General features: G+C 33.0%; 1 protein-coding gene across 1 annotated transcript; it reads right to left on the bottom strand.

Annotated features, from left to right (window-relative positions):
* Positions 1–1,132: 1,132 nt before the first annotated feature.
* On the bottom strand, positions 1,133–3,785 carry LOC105640086 (putative receptor protein kinase ZmPK1). The gene has a single exon (XM_012224307.4). It carries the CDS (start codon positions 3,629–3,631, stop codon positions 1,250–1,252), a length of 2,382 nt encoding a protein of 793 aa, XP_012079697.1. The 5' UTR covers positions 3,632–3,785; the 3' UTR covers positions 1,133–1,249.
* Positions 3,786–25,438: the final 21,653 nt, after the last annotated feature.

Below are 25,438 nucleotides of genomic sequence, written 5' to 3'. Positions count from 1 at the left end.
TGAGCCCTACAAATAGTAAAATCACGATTCATTAATAATTTCATTTTGATTGATTCACATTTCTGTTTATTCATATTCGATAATTGTTTTTTTTTCTTTTTTTTTTTTTTTGAATGGTACTATACTCTTTTTTTTATTATTAATTTACAATTTCATGTATTTTCGAATTAGGGCACATCATTAATATGAATTCAAAAATATTATTTCTTTTAGTGTCTCGATATTCAATAGTGCTTCTCAATAGATTGAATCCTAGTTGATAAGTAAAGCGAATTCACATAGTAATTGAACTGATCTGTTAGATAAATTATTCCCTTTTTCTTTTTTTCTTTTTTTTTTTTTTTGATAGGAAATATTATAATAGACTTTCAACAATTATTTCTTATTGCTTTACAGTGCATGAATTAACACAAAATTATATAATTTTATTTATTTTTATATATCACTTCTTATTAAGAGCATCTGTCCATTCAGACCATTTAAAGCTTTAAAGCATTAATGTATGGAAGGGGAATCTTCTCTTGGAAAAAAAAAAGTAAAAATAATATTTCAAAAACCTATATTTTCTTTAATTTCATCTATAGATGAGCCATGGATATAGTTTAAATAAATTTAATCTTGAAATAAGATTAATTTTTCTAATATTAGTGTCTTGAATTAAATAAAACATAAAGGGAAAGAAAACCATATATCTTCCCTAAATGGGTAATTGTAAAGGCGGAATACATAAATTCATCTTAAATTTTACAACTTTAATTTTGTGACATTTTAAATTTTGTAGATGATCTATTATGCACTTGAACTTACAACTTTTGGTCATGTTATATATCTTTCCATATTAACAATAACAATTTTATGGTTTTTAACTTTATATATAAAATATTGGTTTGATGAGTAGAACTTAGAAATAATAATTTTTATATTTTTTAACTATTTAATAGGAGTTTAATTGATCTAATTTTACAAATTAAAACATTCAATAAAATAAGTTTACAAGTTACAGCATTTAACAAATGTAATTTTATAAATTTAAATATTTAATGAATCAAAATAAAATTTGAAGTGCTACAAAATCAAAATAGGAAAGTTTAAGAGTGAAATTATGTATTCTGGGTATTATAAAATCATAATAAGCAACAACAAAAAGGAAAAACACTATAATTCATATTAACATATACAAGATGTGTTCTAGAACAAAAACAAATCTGAAATCCCTAATGGAAACAGCATATACCTATTATTATCACTATTAAACGGTGGACTTCTCCTTTTCATCATACAGAAGCATTTCAACAACTTGTTTCATGGTGGGTCTTGCATCTTTGTCTTCATCTACACATTTTAAAGCCACCATAACAATACTTTTCAGTTGGGCCATTTCAAACTTTCCATCCAACGCAGGGTCAACAATTTTTTTCATATTACAATAATTTCCATCGATGTTTTCTCTAACCCAAGTAACCAATCTTCTGTCTTCAATTGCTGCTGGGTTTTTTCCGGTCACTATTTCCAATAATACCATTCCATAGCTATAAACATCCACTTTAGAAGTAATAGGCAAATTAAAAACCCATTCAGGAGCAATATAACCTCTAGTCCCTCTAATTCTTGAGAGCCTTGAAATTTCATGGCTCTCTCTTTTTATTGGATGAGACAAACCAAAATCAGACAATTTTGGCTGATAATAAGAGTCTAACAGTATGTTTTGAGGCTTAATATCACAATGCAGAACCCATTCTAAGCACTCTTCATGTATATAAGCAAGACCTTTTGCAGTACCTAAAGCAATACTAAATCTCTTTTTCCAATCAAGTTTATTAGAAGAAAGATTTTCTGCTAAAGACCCATTTTCCATGTACTTGTAAACCAAAAGCCTGTGTTTTCCTTCTGCACAATATCCCCATATTTCTATTAAGTGCATGTGATTAAGCTTCCCAATGAGACTAACTTCAGCTCGAAATTCGGCTTCTCCTTGATTATCTTCATTGATTATTAGTTTCTTTATTGCAGCAACTCTATTGTCAGATAATACTCCTTTATACACAATGCCTCCTCCTCCTCTTCCAATCTCTTCACTGAAATCTTGTGTCGCCTTTTTTAACTGAGAGTAAGTGAATTTTCTAAACCCTGTTGTAATTTGTAAGTAACCTTGATTAGCTATTTCAACTGATGAATTCTGATGTGTTCTTATCAAGAAACACCATACCAAGAAAATAGTAAGGAATTCAATTGCTCCAATTATCCAAGAAAACCAAAGAACGATTATTAATCCATTCTGATGGCTTTTTGCATATACTCTGTCAAGAACTTTGATAACTTCGTTTGCACAAACTAACTTGGATTCTTGGACTTGCTCAGAGGCAAAAGAAGCTGTTTTTGGCACTTTTAAGTAAATATTTCCTTCAAAATTTGGTGAACGACGTCCGTTTAACAATAGAGTCTTGGCGAAACAGTATGGAATATCACTAGGATAATCATGCTTGATGAATTTTAATTGAAACCCTTTACAATCACATCTTTGCAAGCATACGTTTTTACACATATCTAATGTGTAATTTGGATAGAAATGGAAATCGTACCCATAAAACTCCACGTGCCTTACTTGAGCAAAACTGGTCTCCTCATTTCTTGAACAAGAAAGATTGAACTCTGGTTCACAACCCAAAGACCAGTCATTATCATTCTTAGTCTTGAATCCTTTTAGACAAGAACACTTCCTACCAAAACTAGGATCATAGTTGCATATACTATTAGGCCCACAAATCCCATGAATCCTACAAGGTTGAGACATAGCTTGCCATGAAACACTCCATTTGTCTCTCTCATTTTCTCGACTGTACAATCGAAGATTTCCATCGAAATCAATAGTCAATCTTCGCTGGATTTTGACTCCATAATCTGCTGACATGAAACTGAACCCATCAGAAGAACTGAAATTTCCATAAGGATCAAAAGAAGCTGCTCTACTATTATTGTAACTAGATCTTCCAGCTTCCCAACTCATAAGCTCAGGATCCGGCCAATAAATACTTGAAGTATCTAGACCATCATAAAGAAGACGAAGAACGTTATCATTATCGAAATAAAGCTTGTAGAATCCTGAACTATAGTTGCTTTGACTTCTTGATGACACAAGTTCTCTATCTTTAATGAGTGACTGCAATGGAAGAAGGGTATTCGTAGGAAAATCGAAACTTTGCCATAAAACAACACCTTCCAAATTCTTCAGTACCAGATTTCCGCTTTCTTGAAGGTATAAATTAACTGAAGATTCTGATGCTGTGTTTGTTGACCAGACTGTGACCCGGCCGGCGTCCGTTAAGACAAGGTTACCGGATTTCAATAAAAAAAGCTTTGACAGTTTACCGTTTACTGGTTGATCACGGTTTGCCATCCAAACTACTGTGCAGTTGTTGTTGCAGAATGGTTCATTGTACCATATAGCAAAGCAGTAAGCGTTTTCGCCGACCGGGAAGAATCCGGCGATGAAAGTGTTACTTGGTGACATCAAGACGTTATTTTTGTCTACTGATAAAGATGAGTCTTTTGTTAGAGTATTATCAGAAGCTGAAGAGAAGAAAGGAGAGAATAGAATGAAAGGTAGAGCAAGTAAGAGAAAGGGCATTGCCATGGATTATGTTGAAGTTGAGAGAAGTAGACAAGTTTTTGAAGGACTCTTGTCTGTTTCCTCGGAGTGGGATGAATTTTGCAGCTGAGATTTGGATGAGAGGTTCTAGCTTCATGTGGGATCTTAGATTTGGGATGGGATTTGGTTCAATAATCAAGAATTGAGGTATAAATATAGGGCTTTAAACTAAGCATTGGAGAGAGATTTAAACTCAGATCTATTGTCAGACTATATATGCATTTATCACTGAACTATGCCTTGATGTACAATTTATTATATATTAATTAATCATACAACAATAAATGCGTTTTTTTAATTGAAAGAATTAATATGGTGTAAACTTTTATTTCTAGAATTTCAAAAAAGAAATAGTGGACATATTTTTTTCGATAGAGAGTGTGTTTTTTTTTATATATTTATGTTTATTTTGAAAATCTCCATTTTTAAAGTTATAATACTAGAATATTAAAGTTGATATTTTGAAATAATATAATTTTGAGTTTGCAATCTATGTAAGTATATAGTTCTTCCATTCTATATACATGTACGCTTCGTTTCTTTTTCTTTTTTTCTTTTTTTTTTTTTTTTTACTTGTTACATATTATTGTTCTGCAAATCTCGATTAAGGTATTTTTATAACAAGTCACAAATCTCAGGAATTTTTTTTATAGGTTAAGCCGGCTCCGGCAGACCGAAATACAAACTAGAGTAATTTAATTTTTGACCAAAATGAAAGCAAGAAATTAAAGCAGATTCCAACCAACAGACAACAGTTGAGACTGAAACATCTATGTTTAATGAGGTCTCAACTGTTTTAAATTTTTAATGATTTTATTCATTAAAATATCTTAGCTTATTTAATAAAAAATTACATGGTGTATGCCATACCTTCCATTATTGACCATAATGGTCCAATTCACTATTATGTGATTCCAACAATAATGTTGATTTTAGAAAACAACTAGCTTTGAGTTGGCAATAATTTGATGTTGAAAAAATGCTGAGTGTGTTAACTATTAAATGTACAACCTAAGGAAATTAATTTGTCGTCTTATATAATTTTTATATTAAAGTAGTTTTGAAAAATGCATCAATATATATATACCTCACCAACAATTTGAATTATAAAAATTATAAAGGAAATAGTCATCGGAAAATAAAGATTTGGTTGTCAGTAAGGATCGCTTAAAACTTCAATTAAATAGAACTATTATTGACAATGATTGACATTATGAAAGGAAAAATTAACAATATTTGTAAAAGATTGAAATTGATTTGCTACTTGAGGTATTTTCGAAAAAATTAATCGTTTTGATAATTGTTAACTGTTATAATAGCATTTAGCTTTTAGCTAAATATTACATTAGTTAACTTTTTATAAAATGATATCTTTACTTTTAAAAGTTAATTCAAACGCTATATTACTGAACACTAGGGCGGCACCAGTCAAATTGATAAAAAAAATATTTATAAAATAGTTGTAAATTGATAAAAAAAATTTAAAAAAATGTATATTGAATGAATAAATTTAGATTTTTTAATCTAATTGACCACACTAAAAATCAAATTAAATAAATGACTCGGACTGAAATATCATTAAGTGTTTTGACCGGTGAAAATTATTTGAAAAATCTGTTGTTAAACACAGTCTTGAGTATTTGAAACACCCCGAATTTTTATTTTCGAAAACTTTCGAATTTTTAATAAATCAAAAATATCGACTTTCAACTATTTGGGCTATATATATATCAAACAATCTCAATTCGAGCCCAAGTTTGTGAGTTGGGCCTAAGCCCAAATACATCATCGGAATTGTCGATTTGAGAATGATTAAAATTTTTGAGAAATAATACGAAACCCCTTAATTTAACTTATTATGAATATGTATGAATTAATTATCTTAAAACCAAATATTGTTACTATTAATATTTTTATTATTAATATTGAGTAAATGGAGAAAATATTATGGAACCAAACTAAATAATTAAAATAAATCGAACTGGACTTTAAAACCAAATTGACCTTTCGAAAACCACACAAACAGCTTGAGAAAAAAAAAATAAATAAATAAAAAAAAAAAAACCTGCAAACCAAACAAATGAGACCAAATCACTAAATCGGACCGAACCGATCCGAATCAAACCGGAATGTCCTAGATTTTTCTTTTTCCTTCTTTTCTTTCCCTTCTTCTTCTCCAGGCGCGCGACTCCTCCCCTTCCCTTCCGGATCCAGCCACCTGAGCTTCTCGCCGATGTCTCCTCGCCGCTGCAAGTCCGGTCTTGTCACAGCGCCTCTCCGTTCAACTCTAACGCGAAAGGCTGTCGCTGGAAGCTGCGATCGCAACAGCCCCTCCTCCCTCTTCCTTCGATCACGACAGCAGCGCCATAACTCAGCGCCATCGAGTTCGCCACAGACCACGCTTGATCTCACTCCCTCCTTCTCCGGCTTGCGATTCAGGCGAGTGCGACTCTCTTCCATGGATTGGCAGCAACGTTGGTGGCGACTCTATGCCCTGGCGAGCCGTTTCAACCAACGAGAGGAACTGATCTCGCTCAACCGACGCCGGAATCGGACTTCTGGCAGAAAAACGAGTCTAATGGTGTAAAGAGTGCTCAGTTTCAGGCAAGTTCGATTTTCCGACCACCGTGCACGGCGGTCGGCGGTGGCGGTCCGGTGACCGGCCGGCGGCACTCCGGTGAGGCCCCGAGAGACAGAATCCTCTTCTCTTCGCGCTGATCATGGAATCGTCGCCCGATTCCCAATGGGTACGTTCTAAGACTCAATTCTCAATTTTTATATATGTAGAATTAATTGATTAATGAATTTAATTGAGTTATTAAATAGACTAAATTGAATAACAAGAAATTAACTTATTGGATTAACTTAAAAATATATGAACATTTATAGTCTTTTGTAAATAAATTAGATTGATTAGTGTGCGTATTTGGATAGCGAACATGATTTGTTAACTGGTTTAGGACTTTAGAATAATGTAATTGTAAATTAGTTTAGAACATTGTCAAATAAATTACATGATTATTATTATGATTAGGTGATTTAAGGAGAAAGAATAAATTAGAATTAGTTAATTAGTTAACTAGATAACCATTAGTTTAAAACTAGCCGATTGTGCATAAGAGAAGTAAGGCGAATTTTAGTTGGTTAACGGTTAGAATCGAAATTTGATAAATTAAGATTTGGGAGGCCTAGCCATTTTCGATATTGATATAAAAATCGAATTTGAATAGGTAGTAGTTATAATTAGTGATGGTTAAAAATATGTTTTAGCTGTTTAACAAATTAGTTACCGTAAAGCTAATAATTTAATTAATTAATGACTTAATAAATGATCTTATATGGATATTATTAGAATTAGTTTGTAAATTTTTGGTTGAGTGTTGATATTGTTGTTATGGAAGGAGGATGGGATTTTAAATTGATTGATTGCCCGACGGATGGGCTGTGTGCATTGATTGATAAAGATATAATGATATTGTGATATGTGAGCAGGTAGATAGTTCAATTTTTAGGGGAGGTGCTGCCGAAATTTTGATAAAAATTAGACTAAATTTTTATTTAACAACATAATTAATAAGTTTATTTAGATTAGTTCTATAATTTGGTATATAATAAATATAGTGCTCTGATTATTTACTATCTTTATTATTCATTTAATTATTTACATATTTATTTATTTATTTTCATTATTATTGTTAATATTGTTATTTATTTTATTATTGTTGATTATTGTTAATACTATTTATTTATTTATTTGCATTGATTTTGGATGTTTAATTGTGCATTGCATTACGATGTTTAATTGATTAATATGTCTGCATTTGATTGCAATGTTTGATTAATTGTGTTGTGATAATGCTATGCTTTGTTTGTGTGGAATTGGGATGAAGTGGACCACCGTGGGTTTGTGAGGACGGTTTGTGATATGGATCCGAATATTATATGATATTTGACCGTCGGCCGAGAAAATGGGAGATCGGCGCCCCCGTGTGCACCTGATGATATGGATTATGTGGAAAACCACAGGATGGCTTCTTGTTGTTGCGCACCTGATAATCTAGATTTGATTGTAGCCCGCAGGGTGGCCTCCTGTTGTGAGCACTTGATGATCTAGATTGGATGGAGACCACCGGGTTGCCTCCTGTTGGTATGGAAAAGAAAAGAGAGAATGGAAATACAATGAGAGGACTGGTTAGTGAGGATTAAACCAGTTGGCCGTATGGGGGATCGGCTCCCTGGTGCACATGTATGAGAGGGCGAGCCATGTGTGAGGACGGCTCGTTGGGGTTTCAGGTGGCGCCACTGACTAATTTCCACTTGATGTGATTATATGAAGATGTTATGATTGTGAGTGCTGGTGATATGCCATTTGTGTGACTGGCTGCGTGAGCATATAACTAGTCGGATGACTAGATTAATATGTGTACACATTTGTGTGACTGTGTGTATTGTGCAATAATTATTACTCCTTAGAAAACTCACATGTCTTGTTTGATTTTTCAGGAAGTAGGTTTTTCCTTTAATCCGATTTAGGCTATGTTTCTTCGGCGCAGGGCAATAAACAATTTTTCCTAGATCCATAATTATTTTACTATGTATACTAACAGTTAGTGACTCCGCAGTTGTAGGATTTGTATACTTTTAATCGTTTATTATTATAGACGAGATAATTATGTGAATCCATATTGTAAATGTGATGCATTGTTAATTAGGCCCGAACTGTGGAATGTTGTAGCCGATAAATTCGGGCCGAGATTTAATAAAATCTTGAGGTTTATTTTTCATAATCATATGGACTAAATGTTTAATATTATATTGAGATAGTAAATTTTTAGTGTTTCAGGCTTACTACGGGCCTCGGGGGCCTTAAGCTTACCTGGGCCCTAGTGCCGGTCCGGCCCACGGAAATGGGTCGTGACAAAGTTGCTCAAAGTTGGTATCAGAGCTTAGGTTAAGGTTTTAGGACACAACTGCGGAGTATAGGAAATTTCTTTATGTTGGGATCGGCCGTAACCAACATAAGGAAGGAAACTTTGTGACTTTCCTCCCTAGGGATGGTGGACGCACTAGACCCTATGAGGTGGGAAAATCCACACTTATTGCGTAGATCTATGATTACGAAGGAAGTAATTAGAGGTTTGAAGTGAAAAATAGACAATAAGATAAATCCATCGCAATACCTATAGGGGCTAGAGTTGGTATCAACCCTTAGGCTAGGGAATAGAGTAATACCTGATGGTGGTGGATTGGCCTGATCACCCAGTACACCACTTTTCATGTGAACTCTATTCCTGTCAGTGAGTAGGATAGTGTAGAAAATAAGCAGGATTTTTATTGGTATGGTAGATTCCTGAACATAAATAATAACTTTGAGGTAATTAGAAATTTGTGTCTAGTTTTCAACACAGCTACTGAATTTCTTTAGAGTTTATTCAAAAAATATAAACCTTTTATTTTTGTTTTCATTTTATTTACCTGACATTTTAAATTTAAAACCCCATTTTAATTTTGAATTCAAAATTGTGTTATGATAAATAATGTGAAATTGATTATTCATATAGAAAATTATTTTTAAAAGTTGTCTATTTATATCACGGGGCCAATTGGATTAGATCATAAAATGAAATGATTATGAGGATAGTAAAATTAGAAAGATTTGAAAAGAAGAATAAGACAAGTGGTGATGATGATATTAAGTAAAGTAGACAGTTAGTGGCTAAGTAAGAACATAAACATTGGAAAGGTTTGAGGAGACAATTCTAGTTTAGAAGCTAGGTTGCAAAATAAATGGAAAGGATAGCATTAGGTTAGGACTTAAGACATTAGTATTGCTGTGTATTAGATGAAAGCGTATATTGAGAGTGAGTAATAAGTTTTAGATTGAAATGTTGGTGATTAGATGGATCACGATTAACGATAATTAACAGACGAAATAATTAATAAGAGTACTCTACCATCTTCATAGTGGACTGATAAGCAACATAGGTGGAAAGGAGGGTTATTAGAAAGAAAGAGTTAAGAGAGCTGGAATGTAAATTAGCAAAAGGTGTTATTACGAAAATCAATTTTATTGATAAGTTTTAGGGCAACTTGACAGATTAAGTTAAAGCGAAATTGATAGTTAAGTTAAAAGCATTAAAAATCTTTATAGAGGCATGATAACTGGCGGTACAGTGAGGTCATTAGATCATGAGCTATCTAATAATTGCACCCATCTATAATAAGAATATTATAGGGAAAACAAGACACATATAGGTAGAACTAAGAGAGTGAGCCCAAGTCGCCCTGTGATACTAATAGACAATGAAAGTTACAAGACGATTTTTTCTTAAAGTTATGGATTAAAGTAGTGGTTTCTGAACTTTTGATTAAAGAAAAGTTTTAGTAATAATATATGTAAATTAAACGAGTTAAATCTTATTATTATAAGTAAATTAAATTTCAGTCGTTTTGTATTTGTAAACTATATGTTAGGTTTTCATAAAGGAATGCTTAATGAAAATTTAAATCTTCAAAGGAAATTATATAATTTTAAGAAAAATAGATGACATATATTATGCATCTTCTTGATAAATCCGGTTTTATTGTAAAAGTTTTATTTAAAGACAGATTTTCTAAAGATTTCAGTAGCTGACTGAAAATAGTAATTGGAGATTTAGGTAATGAACTCAAGTTCTTGTAAGTTTTAACTAGGAGGTACTAAATAGGATGGTTGGCGATAGAATTACAATTAGAATACCTGACTATTTTTCTTTCCTCGGTTCATATTATCCACTCTTGAGCTATCTCCCTAGTAATGGAAGTAATTTCTTATGACTTTGAATTCCCTATGTATCCATTCTTACCGTCTCCTGTTAGATTTCAATTCGAGGACGAATTGTCTTAAGGGGGGGAGATTGAAACACCCCGAATTTTTATTTTCGAAAACTTTCGAATTTTTAATAAATCAAAAATATCGACTTTCAACTATTTGGGCTATATATATATCAAACAATCTCAATTCGAGCCCAAGTTTGTGAGTTGGGCCTAAGCCCAAATACATCATCGGAATTGTCGATTTGAGAATGATTAAAATTTTTGAGAAATAATACGAAACCCCTTAATTTAACTTATTATGAATATGTATGAATTAATTATCTTAAAACCAAATATTGTTACTATTAATATTTTTATTATTAATATTGAGTAAATGGAGAAAATATTATGGAACCAAACTAAATAATTAAAATAAATCGAACTGGACTTTAAAACCAAATTGACCTTTCGAAAACCACACAAACAGCTTGAGAAAAAAAAATAAATAAATAAAAAAAAAAAAAACCTGCAAACCAAACAAATGAGACCAAATCACTAAATCGGACCGAACCGATCCGAATCAAACCGGAATGTCCTAGATTTTTCTTTTTCCTTCTTTTCTTTCCCTTCTTCTTCTCCAGGCGCGCGACTCCTCCCCTTCCCTTCCGGATCCAGCCACCTGAGCTTCTCGCCGATGTCTCCTCGCCGCTGCAAGTCCGGTCTTGTCACAGCGCCTCTCCGTTCAACTCTAACGCGAAAGGCTGTCGCTGGAAGCTGCGATCGCAACAGCCCCTCCTCCCTCTTCCTTCGATCACGACAGCAGCGCCATAACTCAGCGCCATCGAGTTCGCCACAGACCACGCTTGATCTCACTCCCTCCTTCTCCGGCTTGCGATTCAGGCGAGTGCGACTCTCTTCCATGGATTGGCAGCAACGTTGGTGGCGACTCTATGCCCTGGCGAGCCGTTTCAACCAACGAGAGGAACTGATCTCGCTCAACCGACGCCGGAATCGGACTTCTGGCAGAAAAACGAGTCTAATGGTGTAAAGAGTGCTCAGTTTCAGGCAAGTTCGATTTTCCGACCACCGTGCACGGCGGTCGGCGGTGGCGGTCCGGTGACCGGCCGGCGGCACTCCGGTGAGGCCCCGAGAGACAGAATCCTCTTCTCTTCGCGCTGATCATGGAATCGTCGCCCGATTCCCAATGGGTACGTTCTAAGACTCAATTCTCAATTTTTATATATGTAGAATTAATTGATTAATGAATTTAATTGAGTTATTAAATAGACTAAATTGAATAACAAGAAATTAACTTATTGGATTAACTTAAAAATATATGAACATTTATAGTCTTTTGTAAATAAATTAGATTGATTAGTGTGCGTATTTGGATAGCGAACATGATTTGTTAACTGGTTTAGGACTTTAGAATAATGTAATTGTAAATTAGTTTAGAACATTGTCAAATAAATTACATGATTATTATTATGATTAGGTGATTTAAGGAGAAAGAATAAATTAGAATTAGTTAATTAGTTAACTAGATAACCATTAGTTTAAAACTAGCCGATTGTGCATAAGAGAAGTAAGGCGAATTTTAGTTGGTTAACGGTTAGAATCGAAATTTGATAAATTAAGATTTGGGAGGCCTAGCCATTTTCGATATTGATATAAAAATCGAATTTGAATAGGTAGTAGTTATAATTAGTGATGGTTAAAAATATGTTTTAGCTGTTTAACAAATTAGTTACCGTAAAGCTAATAATTTAATTAATTAATGACTTAATAAATGATCTTATATGGATATTATTAGAATTAGTTTGTAAATTTTTGGTTGAGTGTTGATATTGTTGTTATGGAAGGAGGATGGGATTTTAAATTGATTGATTGCCCGACGGATGGGCTGTGTGCATTGATTGATAAAGATATAATGATATTGTGATATGTGAGCAGGTAGATAGTTCAATTTTTAGGGGAGGTGCTGCCGAAATTTTGATAAAAATTAGACTAAATTTTTATTTAACAACATAATTAATAAGTTTATTTAGATTAGTTCTATAATTTGGTATATAATAAATATAGTGCTCTGATTATTTACTATCTTTATTATTCATTTAATTATTTACATATTTATTTATTTATTTTCATTATTATTGTTAATATTGTTATTTATTTTATTATTGTTGATTATTGTTAATACTATTTATTTATTTATTTGCATTGATTTTGGATGTTTAATTGTGCATTGCATTACGATGTTTAATTGATTAATATGTCTGCATTTGATTGCAATGTTTGATTAATTGTGTTGTGATAATGCTATGCTTTGTTTGTGTGGAATTGGGATGAAGTGGACCACCGTGGGTTTGTGAGGACGGTTTGTGATATGGATCCGAATATTATATGATATTTGACCGTCGGCCGAGAAAATGGGAGATCGGCGCCCCCGTGTGCACCTGATGATATGGATTATGTGGAAAACCACAGGATGGCTTCTTGTTGTTGCGCACCTGATAATCTAGATTTGATTGTAGCCCGCAGGGTGGCCTCCTGTTGTGAGCACTTGATGATCTAGATTGGATGGAGACCACCGGGTTGCCTCCTGTTGGTATGGAAAAGAAAAGAGAGAATGGAAATACAATGAGAGGACTGGTCAGTGAGGATTAAACCAGTTGGCCGTATGGGGGATCGGCTCCCTGGTGCACATGTATGAGAGGGCGAGCCATGTGTGAGGACGGCTCGTTGGGGTTTCAGGTGGCGCCACTGACTAATTTCCACTTGATGTGATTATATGAAGATGTTATGATTGTGAGTGCTGGTGATATGCCATTTGTGTGACTGGCTGCGTGAGCATATAACTAGTCGGATGACTAGATTAATATGTGTACACATTTGTGTGACTGTGTGTATTGTGCAATAATTATTACTCCTTAGAAAACTCACATGTCTTGTTTGATTTTTCAGGAAGTAGGTTTTTCCTTTAATCCGATTTAGGCTATGTTTCTTCGGCGCAGGGCAATAAACAATTTTTCCTAGATCCATAATTATTTTACTATGTATACTAACAGTTAGTGACTCCGCAGTTGTAGGATTTGTATACTTTTAATCGTTTATTATTATAGACGAGATAATTATGTGAATCCATATTGTAAATGTGATGCATTGTTAATTAGGCCCGAACTGTGGAATGTTGTAGCCGATAAATTCGGGCCGAGATTTAATAAAATCTTGAGGTTTATTTTTCATAATCATATGGACTAAATGTTTAATATTATATTGAGATAGTAAATTTTTAGTGTTTCAGGCTTACTACGGGCCTCGGGGGCCTTAAGCTTACCTGGGCCCTAGTGCCGGTCCGGCCCACGGAAATGGGTCGTGACAAAGTTGCTCAAAGTTGGTATCAGAGCTTAGGTTAAGGTTTTAGGACACAACTGCGGAGTATAGGAAATTTCTTTATGTTGGGATCGGCCGTAACCAACATAAGGAAGGAAACTTTGTGACTTTCCTCCCTAGGGATGGTGGACGCACTAGACCCTATGAGGTGGGAAAATCCACACTTATTGCGTAGATCTATGATTACGAAGGAAGTAATTAGAGGTTTGAAGTGAAAAATAGACAATAAGATAAATCCATCGCAATACCTATAGGGGCTAGAGTTGGTATCAACCCTTAGGCTAGGGAATAGAGTAATACCTGATGGTGGTGGATTGGCCTGATCACCCAGTACACCACTTTTCATGTGAACTCTATTCCTGTCAGTGAGTAGGATAGTGTAGAAAATAAGCAGGATTTTTATTGGTATGGTAGATTCCTGAACATAAATAATAACTTTGAGGTAATTAGAAATTTGTGTCTAGTTTTCAACACAGCTACTGAATTTCTTTAGAGTTTATTCAAAAAATATAAACCTTTTATTTTTGTTTTCATTTTATTTACCTGACATTTTAAATTTAAAACCCCATTTTAATTTTGAATTCAAAATTGTGTTATGATAAATAATGTGAAATTGATTATTCATATAGAAAATTATTTTTAAAAGTTGTCTATTTATATCACGGGGCCAATTGGATTAGATCATAAAATGAAATGATTATGAGGATAGTAAAATTAGAAAGATTTGAAAAGAAGAATAAGACAAGTGGTGATGATGATATTAAGTAAAGTAGACAGTTAGTGGCTAAGTAAGAACATAAACATTGGAAAGGTTTGAGGAGACAATTCTAGTTTAGAAGCTAGGTTGCAAAATAAATGGAAAGGATAGCATTAGGTTAGGACTTAAGACATTAGTATTGCTGTGTATTAGATGAAAGCGTATATTGAGAGTGAGTAATAAGTTTTAGATTGAAATGTTGGTGATTAGATGGATCACGATTAACGATAATTAACAGACGAAATAATTAATAAGAGTACTCTACCATCTTCATAGTGGACTGATAAGCAACATAGGTGGAAAGGAGGGTTATTAGAAAGAAAGAGTTAAGAGAGCTGGAATGTAAATTAGCAAAAGGTGTTATTACGAAAATCAATTTTATTGATAAGTTTTAGGGCAACTTGACAGATTAAGTTAAAGCGAAATTGATAGTTAAGTTAAAAGCATTAAAAATCTTTATAGAGGCATGATAACTGGCGGTACAGTGAGGTCATTAGATCATGAGCTATCTAATAATTGCACCCATCTATAATAAGAATATTATAGGGAAAACAAGACACATATAGGTAGAACTAAGAGAGTGAGCCCAAGTCGCCCTGTGATACTAATAGACAATGAAAGTTACAAGACGATTTTTTCTTAAAGTTATGGATTAAAGTAGTGGTTTCTGAACTTTTGATTAAAGAAAAGTTTTAGTAATAATATATGTAAATTAAACGAGTTAAATCTTATTATTATAAGTAAATTAAATTTCAGTCGTTTTGTATTTGTAAACTATATGTTAGGTTTTCATAAAGGAATGCTTAATGAAAATTTAAATCTTCAAAGGAAATTATATAATTTTAAGAAAAATAGATGACATATATTATGCATCTTCTTGATAAATCCGGTTTTATTGTAAAAGTTTTATTTAAAGACAGATTTTCTAAAGATTTCAGTAGCTGACTGAAAATAGTAATTGGAGATTTAGGTAATGAACTCAAGTTCTTGTAAGTTTTAACTAGGAGGTACTAAATAGGATGGTTGGCGATAGAATTACAATTAGAATACCTGACTATTTTTCTTTCCTCGGTTCATATTATCCACTCTTGAGCTATCTCCCTAGTAATGGAAGTAATTTCTTATGACTTTGAATTCCCTATGTATCCATTCTTACCGTCTCCTGTTAGATTTCAATTCGAGGACGAATTGTCTTAAGGGGGGGAGATTGAAACACCCCGAATTTTTATTTTCGAAAACTTTCGAATTTTTAATAAATCAAAAATATCGACTTTCAACTATTTGGGCTATATATATATCAAACAATCTCAATTCGAGCCCAAGTTTGTGAGTTGGGCCTAAGCCCAAATACATCATCGGAATTGTCGATTTGAGAATGATTAAAATTTTTGAGAAATAATACGAAACCCCTTAATTTAACTTATTATGAATATGTATGAATTAATTATCTTAAAACCAAATATTGTTACTATTAATATTTTATTATTAATATTGAGTAAATGGAGAAAATATTATGGAACCAAACTAAATAATTAAAATAAATCGAACTGGACTTTAAAACCAAATTGACCTTTCGAAAACCACACAAACAGCTTGAGAAAAAAAAAAATAAATAAATAAAAAAAAAAAAAACCTGCAAACCAAACAAATGAGACCAAATCACTAAATCGGACCGAACCGATCCGAATCAAACCGGAATGTCCTAGATTTTTCTTTTTCCTTCTTTTCTTTCCCTTCTTCTTCTCCAGGCGCGCGACTCCTCCCCTTCCCTTCCGGATCCAGCCACCTGAGCTTCTCGCCGATGTCTCCTCGCCGCTGCAAGTCCGGTCTTGTCACAGCGCCTCTCCGTTCAACTCTAACGCGAAAGGCTGTCGCTGGAAGCTGCGATCGCAACAGCCCCTCCTCCCTCTTCCTTCGATCACGACAGCAGCGCCATAACTCAGCGCCATCGAGTTCGCCACAGACCACGCTTGATCTCACTCCCTCCTTCTCCGGCTTGCGATTCAGGCGAGTGCGACTCTCTTCCATGGATTGGCAGCAACGTTGGTGGCGACTCTATGCCCTGGCGAGCCGTTTCAACCAACGAGAGGAACTGATCTCGCTCAACCGACGCCGGAATCGGACTTCTGGCAGAAAAACGAGTCTAATGGTGTAAAGAGTGCTCAGTTTCAGGCAAGTTCGATTTTCCGACCACCGTGCACGGCGGTCGGCGGTGGCGGTCCGGTGACCGGCCGGCGGCACTCCGGTGAGGCCCCGAGAGACAGAATCCTCTTCTCTTCGCGCTGATCATGGAATCGTCGCCCGATTCCCAATGGGTACGTTCTAAGACTCAATTCTCAATTTTTATATATGTAGAATTAATTGATTAATGAATTTAATTGAGTTATTAAATAGACTAAATTGAATAACAAGAAATTAACTTATTGGATTAACTTAAAAATATATGAACATTTATAGTCTTTTGTAAATAAATTAGATTGATTAGTGTGCGTATTTGGATAGCGAACATGATTTGTTAACTGGTTTAGGACTTTAGAATAATGTAATTGTAAATTAGTTTAGAACATTGTCAAATAAATTACATGATTATTATTATGATTAGGTGATTTAAGGAGAAAGAATAAATTAGAATTAGTTAATTAGTTAACTAGATAACCATTAGTTTAAAACTAGCCGATTGTGCATAAGAGAAGTAAGGCGAATTTTAGTTGGTTAACGGTTAGAATCGAAATTTGATAAATTAAGATTTGGGAGGCCTAGCCATTTTCGATATTGATATAAAAATCGAATTTGAATAGGTAGTAGTTATAATTAGTGATGGTTAAAAATATGTTTTAGCTGTTTAACAAATTAGTTACCGTAAAGCTAATAATTTAATTAATTAATGACTTAATAAATGATCTTATATGGATATTATTAGAATTAGTTTGTAAATTTTTGGTTGAGTGTTGATATTGTTGTTATGGAAGGAGGATGGGATTTTAAATTGATTGATTGCCCGACGGATGGGCTGTGTGCATTGATTGATAAAGATATAATGATATTGTGATATGTGAGCAGGTAGATAGTTCAATTTTTAGGGGAGGTGCTGCCGAAATTTTGATAAAAATTAGACTAAATTTTTATTTAACAACATAATTAATAAGTTTATTTAGATTAGTTCTATAATTTGGTATATAATAAATATAGTGCTCTGATTATTTACTATCTTTATTATTCATTTAATTATTTACATATTTATTTATTTATTTTCATTATTATTGTTAATATTGTTATTTATTTTATTATTGTTGATTATTGTTAATACTATTTATTTATTTATTTGCATTGATTTTGGATGTTTAATTGTGCATTGCATTACGATGTTTAATTGATTAATATGTCTGCATTTGATTGCAATGTTTGATTAATTGTGTTGTGATAATGCTATGCTTTGTTTGTGTGGAATTGGGATGAAGTGGACCACCGTGGGTTTGTGAGGACGGTTTGTGATATGGATCCGAATATTATATGATATTTGACCGTCGGCCGAGAAAAATGGGAGATCGGCGCCCCCGTGTGCACCTGATGATATGGATTATGTGGAAAACCACAGGATGGCTTCTTGTTGTTGCGCACCTGATAATCTAGATTTGATTGTAGCCCGCAGGGTGGCCTCCTGTTGTGAGCACTTGATGATCTAGATTGGATGGAGACCACCGGGTTGCCTCCTGTTGGTATGGAAAAGAAAAGAGAGAATGGAAATACAATGAGAGGACTGGTCAGTGAGGATTAAACCAGTTGGCCGTATGGGGGATCGGCTCCCTGGTGCACATGTATGAGAGGGCGAGCCATGTGTGAGGACGGCTCGTTGGGGTTTCAGGTGGCGCCACTGACTAATTTCCACTTGATGTGATTATATGAAGATGTTATGATTGTGAGTGCTGGTGATATGCCATTTGTGTGACTGGCTGCGTGAGCATATAACTAGTCGGATGACTAGATTAATATGTGTACACATTTGTGTGACTGTGTGTATTGTGCAATAATTATTACTCCTTAGAAAACTCACATGTCTTGTTTGATTTTTCAGGAAGTAGGTTTTTCCTTTAATCCGATTTAGGCTATGTTTCTTCGGCGCAGGGCAATAAACAATTTTTCCTAGATCCATAATTATTTTACTATGTATACTAACAGTTAGTGACTCCGCAGTTGTAGGATTTGTATACTTTTAATCGTTTATTATTATAGACGAGATAATTATGTGAATCCATATTGTAAATGTGATGCATTGTTAATTAGGCCCGAACTGTGGAATGTTGTAGCCGATAAATTCGGGCCGAGATTTAATAAAATCTTGAGGTTTATTTTTCATAATCATATGGACTAAATGTTTAATATTATATTGAGATAGTAAATTTTTAGTGTTTCAGGCTTACTACGGGCCTCGGGGGCCTTAAGCTTACCTGGGCCCTAGTGCCGGTCCGGCCCACGGAAATGGGTCGTGACAGTATTTGTGTCCGGTTATTGTTTGTTTGTTATTGTTAGTTGTTTCTTAAATCTAAGCCTCACTATAAATGAACTAATTTAACGTAGTCAATAGATGAAACAATTCTTAATAGTGTGAAGTACCAAAGCCTCCAAAATAGTTATAAGTTTTCTGGACATCAAATTCTATGATGTGACTTTCGTTCAAAAATGACCTAATTTTTCATTTTTTTTTTCGGCTGGAACTTATAAACATATGGTCAGCTGGTCGGCCACTAGGAAATTTTTCATACTGTAATATTACTTTAATATTTAAATTAAATTAAAATAAGTTACCATTTTCATAATATGATAACATTGGTAGTTTGACATTTAATATTTTATTCTCAAATTTTTATAAAAAATTGGAAAAATTACTATTAACGTCCCTGTATAATTGAAAATACAATCAGTCCATCCCTCTGTTTTATGAAATGCATTTTGCAGTCCGTATCTTTCCCTCCTATTATATAGTTCAATCCTTCCGTCCAAAATTATCCATTTTTGTTGTTAATTCAAAGCAAAAAGAGCAGTCAGAGGAGTGATAAATAAAAAAAGACCAAAGTACCCTCACTAACAATATAAATGCACTTGCTATATACACTAAACACACTTTTACCTCTAATTGAAATTTAGTCTCCATTTCATAAGGAAAAGAGACGCTAGGGTTTGAAGGAAGAATATGACTTCCTCGAGTGGTGAAGACAGTGTCTGGGACGGCAGGTTCCTCAAGAGAAGTTGCAATGTGGTAGGAAGGCTGGCATTCAGATCTCTAAGACTAGCAAGAACAAGAACCGGCTGTACTACTATTGCGTGAATAATGAATGCAGATCGTTTTTGGGATGGTGCAAGCCAGCTGAGGCAAGCATTAGGGGTGTGGTTGTGGATTCTCACCCGCGAGCAAGAGGGGGAAACGATTTGAAGCAATGCTTAACAGAAATCTTGTTAGAGATGTTCTTGAAGTTAAAAGGGAGGTGTACACCATGAAGGATGAGAACATGAAACTTGTGGAAAAATTGGAAGGGAAGGCTGGGGTTGTAAGGCATCTAAAGCTGTTGAATGTGATATGCATTTGTTGTATTTTTGTGCTTTTTGTTGTTTTGTTGTGTTTGCTATTTAAGTAAAGGTTGTGGCTGTTGGAGGGGTATAAAAGGCAGTGGGTGGTGTTGTTGTAATGGATATAAGTGGGTAGTTAAGGATGTAATGAATGGCTGTGGCATTTTGTTGGACTTGCATTGTTAGTAGTGTTGGCTATTACATTTGTTGTCATGTAGCTTTTTGGGAGATGAATGAAATGACAAATATTGAAGGTTGCCTAATATGAATTGTTACAATTCAACAACATAGAATTGCCAAAAGAATTTGTATTTTTCATTAATATTGGTAATAAGTATGAAACAAGTACCTGTAAATAAATAGTTGTGGGATTTACAAGTAGGCACAAGTAACTATTAAATATGAATATTGCTATTACATTGACATTCTCATTGAAGTACAAGAAAACCCAAAAAAATATAAAAGAAAGAAGTTGCATGTGCCATTTACAAAAAAAAAAAAAAAAAAAAAAAAAAAAAAAAAAAAAAAAAAAATCCCAAAAATCCAAAAGTCCCTATAGTCACTATAATATCACTCCCCAATCTGAGAGGTCCCTATTGCTTGTGTAGGCCTGGTGTTGGGAACTATAGACTGAGCTTCCCTTTGAGACTGCTTGTGTGAGTGACCCAGCTCTCCCCCTTGAGACTGCATTTGACTCTGTGTTTGTCCTCCATTGTTCCTCCTTCTCTCAGCCTGATACGGGAAAAGTTATGGAGAATTGATGGATCAACTTAGAGCATAACAGTCACAGAAAATGCATAAATTTCACCAAAGCCAAAATATTGCAAGAACATGCTATTACAAACTGCAACAGAAAATGCAGTTTCACTAAACATGCATATCACTCTACTCAAAGCTTCTGAATCACCAAATACAACAAAGAATACAAGCAAAACACATTCACAACAAATCATAACCAAAAACAGACAAATGCAACATAAAATGATAACTGAAATGCAACAAAGCAAAACACATTCTGCAGGAAAACAAAACACATTCTGCAGTAAACCAAAAGCAACAGAACTGATAATGAAAAAGCAAACCAAAACCAAAACTTAAAGAAGAAAGAGAATTTTGTTTCACCAAAACACATTAACAGCAAACCAAAAGACATTCTCAATGCAAACCAAAACACATTCTGCATTGATCGATTTCAACGCCTTGAGGACTCGGTTCAAAGAAATATGGCCAATACTTAAATGGAGGTGCTGGAACTCAGATTGGCACTTGAAAATCAACATGCAACTCAAAGTAAAGCTATGGAGGACCTTACTGCACAACTAGCTCACCTAACAGAGTTGTTCAAGACTTCATAAAAAAGGTAAATCTCCTACTCCCCCACTCTTGAGGCTCCTTTTACTAGACATCTGATAAGGGATAATGGATTACTTCCACCTCCTAAGACTAAGGATGTTGTAGAATCTTCAAATCCCTCCCAACACATCCCTAAAATGACTGATTTATTGGGATTTACACAGCCACCTACTTCTAACTCACTACTGCTACTAAAATAGCCACCTTGTTTATGGATAACATTTTGAAATTCCATAGTATGTCTCAAACCATTGTCTCTGATCGCGATAAAACTTTTACTAGCGTTTTTTGGAAAAAGTTATTTCATGCTGTTGGCACTAAACTTAACTTTAGTTCCGCCAATCATCCTCAAACAGATGGGCAGACTGAAAGATTAAATAGGTGCCTTGAAACCTATTTAAGATGTATGACAACAGCAAAACCCGCTGCTTGGTCCACTTGGCTAAGCTTAGCTGAATGGTGGTATGATTCTACATATCATTCTAGTTTAAAAATGTCTCCATTTCAAGCATTGGATGGATTTTCTCCCCCATTATTACTTCAGTTGGCTCCTGGTTTCACTCCTGCTTCAGTAGAGGACTTTCTTTTGGACAGATAACACTTGTCTCAATTCCTAAAAGAAACTCTCACTACTGCATGAAATAGAATAAAACAATTTGCGAATTCTCACAAGATTGAGAGGCAATTTTCTGTTGGTGAATTGGTGTATCTAAAGTCACAACCCTACAGACAGAATTCTGTGGTTTTAAGGAAGAAGTTAAAGCTGTCTACTAAGTATTATGGCCCTTTCCAGATTTTAGAAAAGATTGGGTCTGCAGCTTACAAGTTACAACTTCCAGTAGATGCTTAGATTCATCATGTGTTTCGTGTTTCACTCCTCAAGAAGTACATTGGAGCTCATACAGTAATTTCTCCTTCCCTTCCTCAAATGTCTCCTACTGTTTACCCATTGTTACAACCCAAACAAGTCTTACAAACCAGGGTAATTCAGAGAAAAGGGAAACTAGTATAGCAATCCTTAATCTTATGCCAGAATCTCAACCCTGCTGATTTTACTTGGGAGGACACTTCAATAATTCAGCAACAATTTCCATAATTTCAACTTGAGGTCAAGTTGTGAATCAAAGGGGAGGGTAATTTGTTAGGATATAATAAATTATTGGGTGCTGAGTTGTAAGTTGATGTGGCTTATTTTATTAGATTGGTGCCACATCAGCGGGCATATATATATTCTTGTTATGAGATATTTTAGGGTAATGAATGAATATATTATCTTCTTCTCTCTTCGCTTTCTCTCTTTCTTTTCCCTTTTTCTTCTTCTCTTCTCAACCCTAATATTTGCAACTAATTTTAGGAGCAGATGTTCTTCAATGAAAACTGCTCTTAACATCTTTTTAGAAGTTCGATCTGATTACTTTCAAATTTCTTCCGAGGAACTGTACTTATTTCTGCATAACTATCCAAATAACAAAAGATGTTAGACAAAATCACATAATGGTGACAACAATAATCTATAAAATATTTAATAATGCTAATTACCTACTATTTATATTCACAATAGCTATTTGATTCCATTTGTAAGCCTTAAGAGAACAATGTGTATATTTTATTTAATGAAAATAAAAATATTGTATCTTTAATACTGGAATTTTAAACTTTAATACACATATATATTAATTTTAAAATAATTTAATTTTAATTAGAATGTTGCAATTTAATAAAATTTTTAATGTAACTTAATCAAATTTATTTAATTTAATTTCAATTAGTATATTTTAAATTTAATAAAATTTTAATTCGTGATTTAATCAAATTTGACTTAATTTAGTTATAATTTTAATTTAATTTAATTTGTGTGCTTATGTATAATTAATTTTGATTAGAATGTTGCAATTTATAAAAGTTTTAATGTACCTTAATCAAATTTATTTAATTTAATTTCAATTAGTATATTTTAAATTTAACAAAATTTTAAGCATGATTTAATCAAATTTGACTTAATTTAGTTATAATTTAATTTAATTTAATGTGTGTACTTATATAAATAGTAACGTAATTTAATTTTGATTACGGTATCACAATTTAATAAAATTTCAATTTCTTTCTATCAATTTAATATAATATTAATTCAATTGCTTGCGATTAAGCTAATTTATATCACAATTTAATATGACTAAATCAAATTTAAATTAGAATTATATTAAATCACACTTATTAAATTACACTTAAAATTTATTAAATTAAATATACTAATTAAAATGAAATGAAATGAAATTTGATTAAGTTACATTAAAATTTTATTAGATGGCAATACTCTAATTAAAATTAAATCATGCTATATATATATATATATATATATTAAAGTTTAAATTGTAGCATAAAGATACAATATTTTTAATTTTCGTTAAATGAAATATACACATTTTAAAGTGTGGACAGCTGGAATTTACTCGGGATGGAGACAAAAACTCCACTTTCACTTGGTACAAGTTATACTATTACCTTTTAAAAAAAAAAGTAATACGCAGATTACCACTTATGCCCTTACTGCCCAGCTATAACTATATGCTTTTAGAGGTCATCTGACAACTTTGGCCTATTAATATAATTTTAAATTATCATTAAATTTGATGATTAGCTCCACCAGTACCACTATTTATAGACGACACACATTGTTTAATTGAAGTCTCAATTTCACCAATAGGGGACCTACCTAACACACATTGTTGACCTTCTTTTTATTTATTTTTAATTCATTCATTTAAATGTAGACGGTCTAATACAATCTTAGGAATTCAAATGAAATATCATATTGAATTACGAAGATATTACAAGCTAATCAAATACATAAAAATTGCTACACGTTTCAAATTGTGTTATTTGCTTTATTTTTTGAGTTTGCGAGATGAGAATTACTTTCATAAATTATATGGGTTCACTCATGAATTAAATTCTTGAAAAATATTTTTATTTTTTTTCGAAATGAGAGTGTTCTGACAATTTTCTGGAAAAAAAAAAGAATAAAGTGAATTTTTTTAAAAAAAAATCTCTATTGTATTTAGTTTGGTCCATGAATAAATCCATAGATTGAGTTAAGCAAATTTTTATCCTTATTAAGATTATTTTCTATCTTCATTAGTTTCAAGTTATATGCCGTATATATTTAATTTTTTAATTCTCTAATATATACTTATTTAATTTTCCTTGTTATCAATAATTTTCTCATTGAAATCAAATAGAGATATTAATGTTAGTGTAAAAATATATTAAGAAAATGTGATGAAATTTAATGTTCAAACTATATTAAATATCAATTTTTCTTAGTTGTATGGAAATAGAAACAAACTTATACACAAACAAGATTATACTATAAGTCTTTTTCACTAATTAGTACTCAAGATAATGTTAGAAAATCTAATTAATTCATCCAATGCCATACTAACTTGTTTGGTTCAAAATGGCTGATTTAAGGAAAATCATTTCCTAGGAAGTATAATTTATGTGTTTGATATGCAAATTAACTTTTTAGGAAGTAAATTGCTATCAAACTATAAATAAAATAATGTCTATATATAAATTTGAGTGAATTTAGATAATAGGATAAACTGGTAAATGTATTACACTTAACTAGCGAATCGCAACTTCTCTATCCGTATCTAAGGAACTTACTTCCCTTGTGAAAGGAAAGTTGCATGATCTACTTTTCAGGAAGTAGAATTGATAATGCAAACCAAACACAAGTATTTTGTGCACTTCACGTAAGTTGCACTTCCCTACAGTCTGACTTATCCCTAACCAAACATCAGCTAAATAACATTTCTTTAGATGACCAATCCCATCATATTTATATACATAAAACTAAGTAGTTTGCAAAAGAAAAGAAAAGGATTAATACATACATGGCAAATCACAAATTGATATATGGTCCATAA

This window comes from Jatropha curcas, chromosome 9 (genome assembly GCF_041381405.1).
Source record: "Jatropha curcas cultivar XTBG-Jc1 chromosome 9, XTBG_Jcur_1.0, whole genome shotgun sequence".
In the NCBI taxonomy this organism is placed as follows: domain Eukaryota; kingdom Viridiplantae; phylum Streptophyta; class Magnoliopsida; order Malpighiales; family Euphorbiaceae; genus Jatropha; species Jatropha curcas.
The sequence above is the reverse complement of the archived record's forward strand: the minus strand, read 5'-3'. Positions and strand labels throughout refer to the sequence as shown.